This window comes from Eriocheir sinensis, chromosome 4 (genome assembly GCF_024679095.1).
Source record: "Eriocheir sinensis breed Jianghai 21 chromosome 4, ASM2467909v1, whole genome shotgun sequence".
Lineage (NCBI taxonomy): Eukaryota > Metazoa > Arthropoda > Malacostraca > Decapoda > Varunidae > Eriocheir > Eriocheir sinensis.
The window spans coordinates 13,020,536-13,033,035 of record NC_066512.1 but is presented as its reverse complement, the minus strand read 5'-3'; the positions used below and the strand labels follow the sequence as shown (position 1 = coordinate 13,033,035).

The 12,500-nt window shown below is 44.0% G+C and overlaps 1 protein-coding gene across 1 annotated transcript in view; it reads right to left on the bottom strand.

Annotated features, from left to right (window-relative positions):
- The window catches only part of LOC127008541 (G-protein coupled receptor dmsr-1-like), a 154,616-nt gene extending 144,174 nt beyond the window's left edge, over positions 1-10,442 (bottom strand). Inside the window, exon 1 of the mRNA XM_050880714.1 lies at positions 8,129-10,442. Coding sequence (XP_050736671.1) covers positions 8,129-8,347 — 219 coding nt within the window. The 5' untranslated portion in view covers positions 8,348-10,442. The remainder of the gene's footprint in view (positions 1-8,128) is intronic.
- Positions 10,443-12,500: the final 2,058 nt, after the last annotated feature.

The window sequence follows — 12,500 nt, the reverse complement described above, 5'->3', positions numbered from 1 at the left end:
TACCGGCGCTATAGGCGAACACGTAAAAAAAAAAAAAAAAAATAAATAAATAAAAAATGTGAGCCTTGACTAGAAAATGCGTCGTTGTTTTGTTGTTGTTGTTGTTGTTGTTGTTGTTGGTGTTGGTGGTGGTGGTGGTAGTGATGGTGCTGGTAGTGGTGATGGATGACGGTGAGTTCCAGGAGAGCGAAGATAGATTGTTGCTCATCATTTGATCGTTGTAATACTTTTAAAAGACGGAGGATTTAATTAAAAGTGTGCAAGGGGGAGAGAGTGAAGAGGAGTGAAGAGGCTAGGCTTAATTGTTGCTTGGGGCGAAGGGCGAGAAGGAAACAAGGACACGGGGGAGAGAGAGAGAGAGAGAGAGAGAGAGAGAGAGAGAGAGAGAGAGAGAGAGAGAGAGAGAGAGAGAGAGAGAGAGAGAGAGAGAGAGAGAGAGAGAGAGAGAGAGAGAGAGATGGAACTGGGACTGAATTGTGAGTGAGTTAAGAAAGAGGAACCGTAAATTTTTGCAGTGAGTGATGAACGGGCTCGAAAGAAGTGAGGATGAGGATGAAGAGGAGGAGAAGTAGGAGGAGAGGAGGAGGAGGAGGAGGAGGATAACTTTTGTTGAAGCTTTATAAATGGGAAGGGAAGAGAGAGAGAGAGAGAGAGAGAGAGAGAGAGAGAGAGAGAGAGAGAGAGAGAGAGAGAGAGAGAGAGAGAGAGAGAGAGAGAGAGAGAGAGATTTATGCCATGGACTACCAACGAACCTATTGCAACACACACACACACACACACACACACACACACACACACACACACACACACACACACACACACACACACACACACACACACACATCCCGTCACCCTTACATACTACTTTTTCTCACTTGCCACACATGTCCTGAAATTGTAATATCACTCAGGTAGGGAGAGAGTTTGGTTACACGCTCGCTATTCAATGTACTCACCTGTGTTCAGTCCCTCCTCTCAGTTTCTTCCCATTCTCTCCTAACACAAGATGGAAGCAACATTTACGAATCGAGATCCGATAAGCATTGTTGGGAAAAGGGAGCCTTTTTTTGGAGCGTGCGTGTCTCTCTCTCTCTCTCTCTCTTTGTGTGTGTGTGTGTGTGTGTGTGTGTGTGTGTGTGTGTGTGTGTGATTCCCTTCCATCATTCTCACGTGTCAGGTAAAAGGAAATTTTGTAAAAGAGAAAAGAAAAAGAATAGAGAAAATAAAAATAAAATAAAAGAAGATTGCATTGACCTCTTTTTTCATCCAGTGAACTGAAGTGTTTTTCACCCAGCGAACTGATTTTTTTACCCCTTGTTTTAATGTTTTTTTTCATCCCTTAAAGTGATGTGTTTATCCAGTGAATTGATGTTTTTTTTCTCTTCGTCATATGATATATATTTTTTATTAATTTCGTGAATCGATGTTGATCTATTCCTTTCAAAGAATTTGCTTTTCGTTCACTTTCTTCTTATATTCCCCGCTTCTCTCGCTCATTCTCTCTCTCTCTCTCTCTCTCTCTCTCTCTCTCTCTCTCTCTCTCTCTCTCTCTCTCTCTCTCTCAGTCTTTTTTTTCCTATTTTTTATTCGCACTTTAATATTCTTGTTTTTTATTTTTATTTTATGCATCATTAATATTACTTTATCCTTCTCTTTGTGTTGGTTTCATCCCCTTCGCACCGTCTACTGAGTTTCGTTTAATTTCCTCGATCTAGCTTCACATTTTTTTTTTCAAGGGAAAGAAAAACGTAAACGAAGATGGGTAAGCTGAGGAAGTTAAAGGTGGATAATTTCAGAAGGGCAAGAGTTAGAGATGGTAATTTCAGATGCTAGATTTGAGATGAAGAGGAGTAGGTGACTAAACTGAGGAAGACAAAGCTTGGTAATTTCAGAAGGTAAAGAGGCAGATAGGAAAAGGAGAGGTGGGTAAGATGAGAGTAGTAAATAAGCGTCTTCTGTATTAGGTAACGATGGAGCGTGAGTTGGGTAAGCTGAGGAAAGTAATGTGTAATAATATGAGAAGGTAAAGAATCAAGATGGATAGTTAGAAGTGGGTAAGCTGTGAAAAGGTAAAGGATAAAGGTGCAAGGTGCATGGAAAGAGAGGTGGATAGGCTGTGAAAAGTTATAGGCAAAGGAGAAAGGTGTATGGGAAAAGGTGGGTAAGCTATGAAAAGGGAAAGGGAAAGTGGAAAGGTGTAGGGAAGGAGGTGGTTAAGCTGTGTACAGGTAAAGGTAAAGGGGAAAGGTGTATGGGAAAAGGTGGGTAAACTATGAAAAAGGAAAGGGAAAGGAGAAAGATGTATGGGAAGAGGTGAGTAAGCTGTGAAAGCGGAAAGGTGAATGGAAGGAAGTGTGTAAGGCGAGGATGGATAAGTGTTAAGTCTGTGCATAACGAGGCGATGAATAATCCACACGAGAACACACCTTACGTACACAGGCCGGTCGTCTCCTCCTCCTCACTGACGCCTCCCGCCCCTCTAAACGTGCACACCTCAAACCTCCCTCCCGGTGCTCCTCTTACACTCTGAAATTTACGCAGCTCCCCGTCCGCCTTCAATCCCATCCTGCTAAATTTACACACCTCTCCTCCTCCTCCTTCTCTCCCGCCCCTCGAGATTTACACACTTCCTCTGCCCCCCCCCCCCCCCCTACTACACTTCCCACTCCTGCCTCCCCTCACTCCTTCCCCTCACACACACACACACACACACACACACACACACACACACACACACACACACACACACACACACACACACACACACACACACACACACACACACACACACACACACACACACACACACACACACACACACACACACACACACACACACTTCCTCCCGTCCCTCCTCCCCCGGACCATCGGAGCCAGTGTGCCGGGTTCACTCAGCTCACCCGGCTCGTAATTTCCAAATTCCTTTGGGATATAAGGCTGCCCTCCAAGAAAAGTTCCCACACTTGATAACTAAAACCTCGATCCACCTGTGCCTCTTTTCGTAGTGATTGTTTAAGATTTGTTTGTCTGCTGGTGTGATGCATCGCCAGCGAAAGTTAGCGGCAAGTGAAACTCAAACTTTTATTTTAGAGGTGTAAAATGTGAAAATGTTGAATGTGAAGAGATTTTTAAAAGCCGTAAGTAAGTTGCAGGTGTGAAAATTATTTACAGGACGATGCAGATCGTAGAATTATATGAATTTTTCATGAAAATGAAAGACTAAAATAATGTTGGTGAGCTTTAGGTTGTCGTTTTACGTCTTTTGGTTGTTATTGACGATGTAGCAATTTTCTCCACCACAGGCCCACGGGAATGTAATAGTGGCACATATGCAAATTTGCCCTTCCTCTCCACAGCGCCAGACGCATCACTAAATGTTTTTTCTTTCTTCTCCGCCAGCAGCATCCTACGGCGTCCATATAATTACATTCCTTCCCTGCCCTTGTCTCCAGTTGAAGTTTTTCCTCACTCTAGGTCTTAGCGGCGAGGTCCTTGATGTTCCCTCGGCGTCCCCGGGGCTCCACGGGCAGTGTTGCCAGGCGGGCAGGTGGCCGGACGCTGAGGGTCTCCATTAGCCGCGTACTCAGAGTGTGTGTCGCCTGCTGGTGGAACGCAGTGACGGGAGGAGACGCAATTAAGTTACACACACCACGTGTTGCCGCGTCCCGCCTCTCCCTACTCCTTACTCGCTCCTCCTCCTCGTTTGCACTTATATCATTCTACTTTTTTGTGCTCCACCTTCCTCTCCTATAATGATTGCCCTCCATCTAACATGCCTCGGTGGTTCAGTGGTCGTCTTGCCTAGCTACGAATCTGCGGACCCGGGTTCGAATCCCTACCCAGCACAGGCTCAAGAGTCAATCCGATGGAGATGAGCACCGCGGTAACGCGCAGCTATAGCCTTGCCTCCAACTTCACCTTTACATTTAACTGTTCTCCAAATCTTCTTACTTTCCCATAAATTACATCCAGGACTTTCGTCCGTCCTCCACCGTCCTCCGTTCTTCGCCTAGTAACTTTTGAACCCCACTCACCAAAGGCTCTTCCTACGTGAGCTCATGGCAGCGCTCCGCTACAGAATGTTCGCCAAATCCCCATTGAGTTACACGTACCGCCATTGAACACAACCAGCCATTTCCCGCTACTTTCCTTCACATCAAAATTCTTTCCTCGCGTTTCAATTCATCTTTATCCATCAGGTCCGTACACACTCATCCCCTCCAACATCAGTATCTTGCTATTCAATCTTGTTTTCCTTTTACTGGTAGTATTAATGTAATTTAAGCAGGTTATGTATTTCAGTCATCTATTTTCACACCTGTAAGTAATCGCGTCCATTAAAAATCCGTATTTCACTCACCTTTCCCTCACGTCCCTCATTGCGACACAGATAACCTTTTCCCTCTGTTAGTTCGCCTCTCTTCCCTTTCATTTGGCACCTGACAAACACAAAGACACAAGGAAGCAAGAAAAAAAAAATTGACCGTACAGCATTGCGAATTGCCCTCACGTCCACCTGGCTGACTGGCTGGCTAGTTCTTCACGTGCTAGAATATTTCAGACCGTAAACTTTTTTCTCTTTCTTTCATGAGTGCGGCTTCGGAGAATATCAACATAAAGATTTACTTTCAAAGCGTGTCTGCAGCCTGGTGAATTCTTCGCACGACCTGGCCAGTTACGTGTGTGTGTGTGTGTGTGTGTGTGTTCTTACATCTCCGCCTATAGCGCCGGTAGGCTTTCTTCAGGGGATTGGTGGTCGGCCCAAGCCCGTAATAGCGCAGGCAATTTTCATAGTGTGTGTGTGTGTGTGAGAGAGAGAGAGAGAGAGAGAGAGAGAGAGAGAGAGAGAGAGAGAGAGAGAGAGAGAGAGAGAGAGAGAGAGAGAGAGAGAGAGAGAGAGAGAGAGAGAGAGAGAGAGAGAGAGAGAGAGAGAGAGAGAGAGAGAGAGTAATAGTGGCAGTAGTGATGGTACTAGTAGTAGTAGTTTTATCTGTATTTATTTAGTTCATTTAGTAGTTTTAGCAGCAGCAGCAGCAGTAGTAGTAGTGGTAGTAGTAGAAGTAGTAGTAGCAGTTTTAGCAGTAGTAGTTGTAGTAGTAGGAGTAGTTTTACCAGTAGTAGTAGTAGTAGTAGTAGTAGTAGTAGTAGTAGTATAGTAGTAGTAGTAGTAGTGGCAGTAGTTTTAGCAATAGTAATAGGTGTAGTAGCTGCAGCAGCCGTGTATCGGTGGGTTGGGGAATGACTCATCTAGGTGGCTTGGCTTTTATTTCCTTTTGTGTTTGTTTCAAGTTTTCACTTTTTTCAGGGGAAGGACGAGGTCGGGAATGGCATGTATTTTCCAATTATCTGACCCTGGGGCTGTAGGACCGTCAGTCGATTGACTTGAAACATGGACTTTTATGCACCGGTAGACAAGTAATATCACTGTATAGGTAAATGGCATACCAGAAACGGACTGGAAATTGGAAATGTTGCATACCTAAAATATTACTCACTGTGATTACTAGACATCAGTAATATCAGTGGAGTGGAAATGTTACACAGTGAGAATACCACGCACGGTGAAAATTAGGTGACCGGTTGTAAAGTCGTAGGAAAAAAGTCAGAATTTTGGTTAGGAAAAAAGGCACAGGAAAAAAAGTCACAATTTTGGATAGGAAAGAAAGTCAGGTAACCAAAGAAAAATATTCAAGTCATATGCTATCGCCAGACTGAAGGATGGTAGTGACCAACGAGGTTGAAGAATAAATTATTCCACTCTTCTCATATGTTGTTGATACGGGGATTGTTGTTCATGGTGGCGTCATGCACGTTCCATAAGTGAGGAGCAAACATAGGTGGAATGTGAGCATGTGATGTGAGGCATCAGAGGATCACTGAACATGGCAACTGGCTGCTCCATCAGTCGAAAGGAGCCACTAACATAAGTACAATCAAAGTACATGAGCAACTCCTCGGCTTCAGGTCGATCTTTTGGATTGACAGTTTTGAGGTACCTCATATCGTCATCAGCGTCCTGTAAGGGGGAAAAAACTAGGGCATCAATCATGCCACGAAACAAACGAATCTCAGCATTGGTATTATACTGTTTATCCAAACCCAGTTCCTGGATCATATGCCCAGTGAACTGCATAAGATGACTGAAACAGCCTTTGCATTCTACGTCGCGGCTAAACAATGCAAGAACAGCTCTCAGTACAGTGGAACGCCAACACTCGTCGAGTGAGCAACTCTCCTGGCCTTTGAGCCAGCTTATAGACTGCTGAGTTGCTCGCTCGGCTCCGGCTACGGTTGCAAAATGCACCCGTGCCCCCGACCAGCTAGGCAGGGCCTCATGGCTTGACGCCTAGCTCCTCTGCAGGGCTCTTGAACAGCCCATCCAGTCAACATACTGGTAAACATTAAACAACAACAAGCTCTCAGTACACCATCTTCAGAGTCAGTCACCACGGTTTCCATATTAATAGAATAGTTTAGGTCTGTACACTCATCGACTATAGCCTGAAAAAGGTCTTCGTAGGTGCACGATTCTTGTTTGGAAGATGAAGTAATTGCTGTATTACCGAGAGGCACACGGATGACATCAATCTGTTTGAAAATATTTTGAGCCCTAGAAAAGTTGCCATCCACATACAAAGTGAAAACAGTGCTAACATTGCCCTTTTTTTTCTGTGATTTTTTTTTCTGACTTTTTTTCTGACTTTTTTTCTGGCTTTTTTTTTGTGTGACTTGTGACTTTTTTTTACCTGTGACTTTCTTACCTGTGACTTTTTTTTTACCTGTGTGTCTTTCTTACCTGTGACTTTTTTTTGCCTGTGACTTTTTTACCTGGATTCGAAAATTATTATTAACGACTAAGTATAGATAGTTTAGAGTGACACTCGGACAGCAGAGAGCCCCGCCAAGGACCGTACTTAGTTGCCGTACACCTAACTTGGTCCAGAAGCCCCGCCCCCTCTTCCAAAGCCACGGGAGTTGATTGGTTGGGAGGAAAAACTTTGGGGTTACGAATCAGTGTTATTATGGAGGAAGGGTGAGAGAGGGGCGGGACATTTTATTTATTTTTTAATTTTTTTAGGACAGCAAGGGAGACAGCTCAAGGGAGAAAAAAAACATTAACCAAAAAGCCCGTCAGACTCTCCTCCTCCAACAACAACAACAACAATAACAAAAACAACAAAGAAACATGAGAGCAGAAGAGAGGTCAATTTCGGGTGGACCAACTTCAGTGTGTGGTGATTCTAGTACTATATACGATCACACGGATAAGGCAGAAGTTGCACGCATACATTTAAGCGGCACGTTCCAAAAGCATACATATCGCCCACTTCCGTCCGTCCTTGAGAGCGCGGGGGACAACACCAATAATAGAAAAGATAAAGAGATGCCAAAGGAAGGGAAGTAATCAGGACGAATTGGTAGTTATCTCGAGAAAAAAGACGCCGGCCAATAATGATCAGTGGCGGCGAGAATAATGATCAGGGAGAAGAAAGGGGAGACGGGCGTGATATAATTGGGTCGTGTGTGTGTGTGTGTGTGTGTGTGTGTGTGTGTGTGTAATCTATAGGGGGAATTGGGTTAGAGAAGTGGAGAGAGAGAGAGAGAGAGAGAGAGAGAGAGAGAGAGAGAGAGAGAGAGAGAGAGAGAGAGAGAGAGAGAGAGAGAGAGAGAGAGAGAGAGAGAGAGAGAGAGAGAGAGAGAGAGAGAGAGAGAGAGAGAGAGAATTCAGACTAAAACAAATAAAAAATGCATAAAGAAAATGGGGAGCACTTACTACCACCACCGCCACCACCACTGCTACTACTACTACTACTACTACTACTATTATTATTATTTACTTTTGCTACTACTACTACTACTATTTACTTACTACCACTACTACTACTACTACTACTACTACTACTACTACTACTACTACTACTACTACTATTACTATTTACTTTTACTACTACTACTACTACTACTATTATATACTTACTACTACTACTACTACTACTACTACTACTACTACTACTACCACCACCACTACCACTACAGTCACCTGACCACCATTACTACCGTCACTATACCAGCCACACCATAACCCCAACATCACCACAACCACAACAAACACCTCAGCAACACCTACCTTGTACCCGTCCCGGAAGCCCACATCGCAGGCGGCGTGGTCGGTCGGGGTGGGCAGCTGGGGCACTTCCCCGTTCGTGTCATTTTTCATCAGACTCAGGAAGAACTCAAGCTTCTCCTGCGACACGTTGGGGAGAATGTTGAGCAGGTTCTCGCGGGGCAGGTACTTCTCCAGCAAGGGCAGGTGCTGGGCCCAGTCGCTGCCTCCCCCCGACATCATGGGTGGTGGTGGTGGTGGTGGTGGTGGCGGTGGAGTTGTTAGAGGGTGGGGAGAGAGGGCGGTAGTAAATAGTGTCTTTTGGGGGCTAGCGGTTGTATTTTTAGCCTCTAATCGGCGCTGTCTGGCAGGGTCTTTCCGCTTTCTGGTCCACAAGATAAAGTTTGTGACTAGAGTTTCATTAACAGGGGCAACTTTCTCTCGTTTTTACTGCCGGTCGCGGTGCTTCAAGTTTCACACGCCTGTCTCGGAATGTTTTCGGTCCAAGTTTGCGCTCGGAATGAGAATTCTTTGTTGCCTTGCGTTGGCTGCTTCTGGCAGCGATCAATGCTTTTGAATGAGACTTCCTCTCCGGGATGCCTCTTCTGCAACAGCCGGTCTCCTCTGCACGCGTATTCTGTCTGTGTGGCTCTGTGTTTTTCTGTGTGTGTAATTAGAGAACAGAGCACAGGCACAGCACAGCGAAAACGGATGAAGTGGACAATATGACCATTTAAGCTGAACACATTGAATCCTCCTCACTAAGGGCGCCTCTGGTACGTCCAAACACTTTGATGGCGAGGTAAGATTAAAGTAGCCTCGTTAGTATTGCACGTGGACAATGGTGCTCCCGGGCTGGGCTTCAGGTGCTCGCAGCCTCCTCACCTGTTGGGTTCACCTTCTGTACCCCATCTTGTCTTTCTCGCCGCCCCCTCCTCGGAGTACCCTCTGCCAGACCCTGAGTTGGTATTATGTTTACGTTTGGCCTGAACACCTTAATGCTTGCGAACTACCATAGATTTTTTTTTCTGGGGAATATGTTCCTTTCCAAAACACTTTTGCGGCTTAGTTTGCTTATTGGTCTGTGTTACGAGATGTTTCAAATATTTTCTGCCACCGGTGAATGAGTAGAGTGAATACCTACTCGTTCACACTTGTCTCCACAGGGACACCGTTTGTATTTTCTAGTCCGTTTAATCGTAAAAACCTCCTAATGGTTGCGGTGAGTGTCTCGATTCCCAAATGATCTCAATTATTACTCTGTAATCTCAAAAACGCCCTGTGTCTCCTTGATCCGTTCCCTGAGCTGGAGGCGGCTATCATGTGTTCTGAGAAACCTTCCGTGTCATTCCTTTATGTTCATAGAAACGTGATCCTTCTTGATCTCTTAATAAACTGGAAGCGATTGTTCTCTGTTCCTGGAAGCTTCCTGTATCTTACCTAACTTTGCGATCTCTTAGCTGCAGGCGGGGCTTACATGGAGGGATAGACTGGCTCTTCTTACACCTGGCTACACCTGTCCCTCTCTCACCTCACTATCTACTTTACTAGGGAGCTGGTGAGGCTGTGTTTCAGTCTGCCTCCTGGAGCTGGTGTAAGTATGCAAGTTGGTGCGAGTGTCGCTTTTCCTGCTGCAGTGCGGGTTTTATGGGTCAGTTTTATGAGCAACTTTCGGCAGCTACTTTACTTTATTGGTGCGGGAGGAAGGCCGGCCTGTTGCTGCTGGCGCCTCAATTTTCCTGTGTGTTTCTTTTGTTTTGCCGCATTTACTGCTTCGCTTCCTTTCTTTCCTCGCCCGTACTTCACCTACACCCTGCGCACACACAACGTCCGTTTCACTGTGTTCAGACTTCACTTTGCTCATATAACTCAACCATTTATATGCTGCGTCATTTACTGTCTTGCATTTAGTTCCCTGTAATTGCAGTCCTATTTATCTTTACTGTTTATTCACTGGTATTGTAATGTTTACTAGCCACTTTGTTTCTTTTATTTGTCTCTTGTTACATTTGAATTCACGTTTATGGTACCAATACTGTGTTTATTTCGTGTTTTCCTTCACATTTTAACTGCTTTTCTTTGTCTTTCCTCAGAGCTCACCAGCAGCGTCCATCCGCCGTGATTAGTCGGTAAGGTAAGGGTGCAAGGCTAATTGTATTTCGAAGGACAGTTATTTGGTTTTCAGTTATCTGGATTCAAATCAGAGGGTTGGACCGGGTAGGAAGAGCTTCAGGTGCGGTGAGGGTAAGAGGGTGAGTTGAGGGCAGGTGAAGGCGGGTGGCGGGTTGGTGGTCGTGGGTGCTGTGTGAGGGGAGCGGTGGCCCCTCCCAGCTGCTCGCCGCACCTGTGGGCAGAGAAGAGTGTTTATTAGAGGTGGGACCAGCAATAATTAAATTTAGAAGCAGACATCTATCGATCTGTCAAACTTTGTCTACCTCGCTGTCTTTGAATTTAGCCTATCTCTATTTTTCTATTTGTTGATTCATGTTTATCTGCTTGTATCTGTATCAGTTTATCTGTCTATCCATTTCCCATCAGTCAGTTTATTTATCTTTCTCTATATTTATCTATACTCTATCTATCGATTTATGTAACTCTGTATATACATCATCATTCTAACCCTTCATCTACATATCGATCCATCAGTATCTCAACCATTGTACATATATATTTGACAATTACTCTCTTTATCCATCCATCTACTTATTTATCTATTTCTATCTACCTATCTATATATGCATATGTATATCTATCTAAATCTATTATCTATCGGTCTGTCTATCTATTTATCTATCTATGTATATCTCTCCTCTCATGCAGCCACTTTGAAAACTAAATAATATAACAGCTGGAAAAGTTTGGTCGGTTTATATTGGATTACAACTTTTATTCTCCACCTGAATAATTATTTGACATTCTTTTTATATGATATTGTCACAGCTGAAAGACAAATGTGGGCTTCACGTAGTGTTTGTATCATTACTGAATCCTTTTACGCTGTGTTCATGTGCTAATTTATTTTGATTTATTTTATGGAAGCTGTGAAATTGGTACATAGATAGGTAGACAGATAGAAAGACGTAGAGTATATGGAGATAAAGAGACATAGATTAATACATAGAGACATAAATAAACAGACAGATATATAGACAGGAAGATGGATTGGTAGATGAATAGGTAGACAAATACGAAAGTAGGTACGTAATGAGAGAGAGAGAGAGAGAGAGAGAGAGAGAGAGAGAGAGAGAGAGAGAGAGCAGGGGGTAATTGACGGGCGTGACAGCATGGGGGCGTGCCTCGGGCCAGTGCCAAGAGCGGCCCGCGGTGTGTAAACAGGAATTCTATAGCCAGGGAAGTTTGGCACCAACTGACCCCAGAGAAAAAAATAACTTCCACGCAGGGATGAAAGCGGGAAACACACACACACACACACACACTCTCTCTCTCTCTCTCTCTCTCTCTCTCAACACAATAATATACACGAAAAACATTGTGGTCGCGCCGGAAATTTCAGACTATTATACAGAAGAAACATCAATCGCAGAAACTTGACCACATTTTTTTCCCATCACCTAACATAGAAAGTCAATAAGTTACGAGAAGCGTAGAGAGAGAGAGAGAGAGAGAGAGAGAGAGAGAGAGAGAGAGAGAGAGCGAGAGCGAGAGAGAGAGAGATAGAACGAGGAAAAACACAGCAAAATAACATTGATTCATAAGATAGTGGAATAGTGATGAGGCGCGCATCCGATATCAAAGGGGAAGGAATTGGGAAGATGTAATGCTGAAAATAGTATTGAGGGACGGTGAGGATAGTGATGGGTGGTGATGGTGATGGTAGGGATGGTGGTGATGGTGGTGATGGTGGTTGTGGTGGTGGTGGTGGTAGTAAAGGGACTGGTTAAACATTGTGGAACCAAGTTTGCATTCTAGCCCCGAAATAATTTACTCCCGATAATAATTTTCCTGGCAATAAGTGCATCCCATCATAAATTCAGGGTATTTACATATGGGTGTCCGGCCTAATTTTGCTCCCCTTCCTTGTCCTCCCTTCCCTTCCGATGTGTGTGTGTGGCTCTGTTAGTAGTAGCGTTATTATTATTATTATTATTATTATTATTATTATTATTATTATTATTATTATTATTATTATTATTATTATTATTATTATTATTATTATTATTATTATTATTATTATTATTATTATTATTATTATTATTATTATTATTATTAGCAGTAGTAGTAGTAGTAATAATAGTAGTAGTAGGATGAGGAAGAGGAGGAGGAGGTGGAGGTGGAGGTGGAAGTGTAAATGTAAGTGGATGTTGAGGTGGAAGAGGAGGAGGAGGAGGAGGAAACGGAGGAGGAGGAGTTGGAGGTGGAGGTGGAGGTGGAGGTG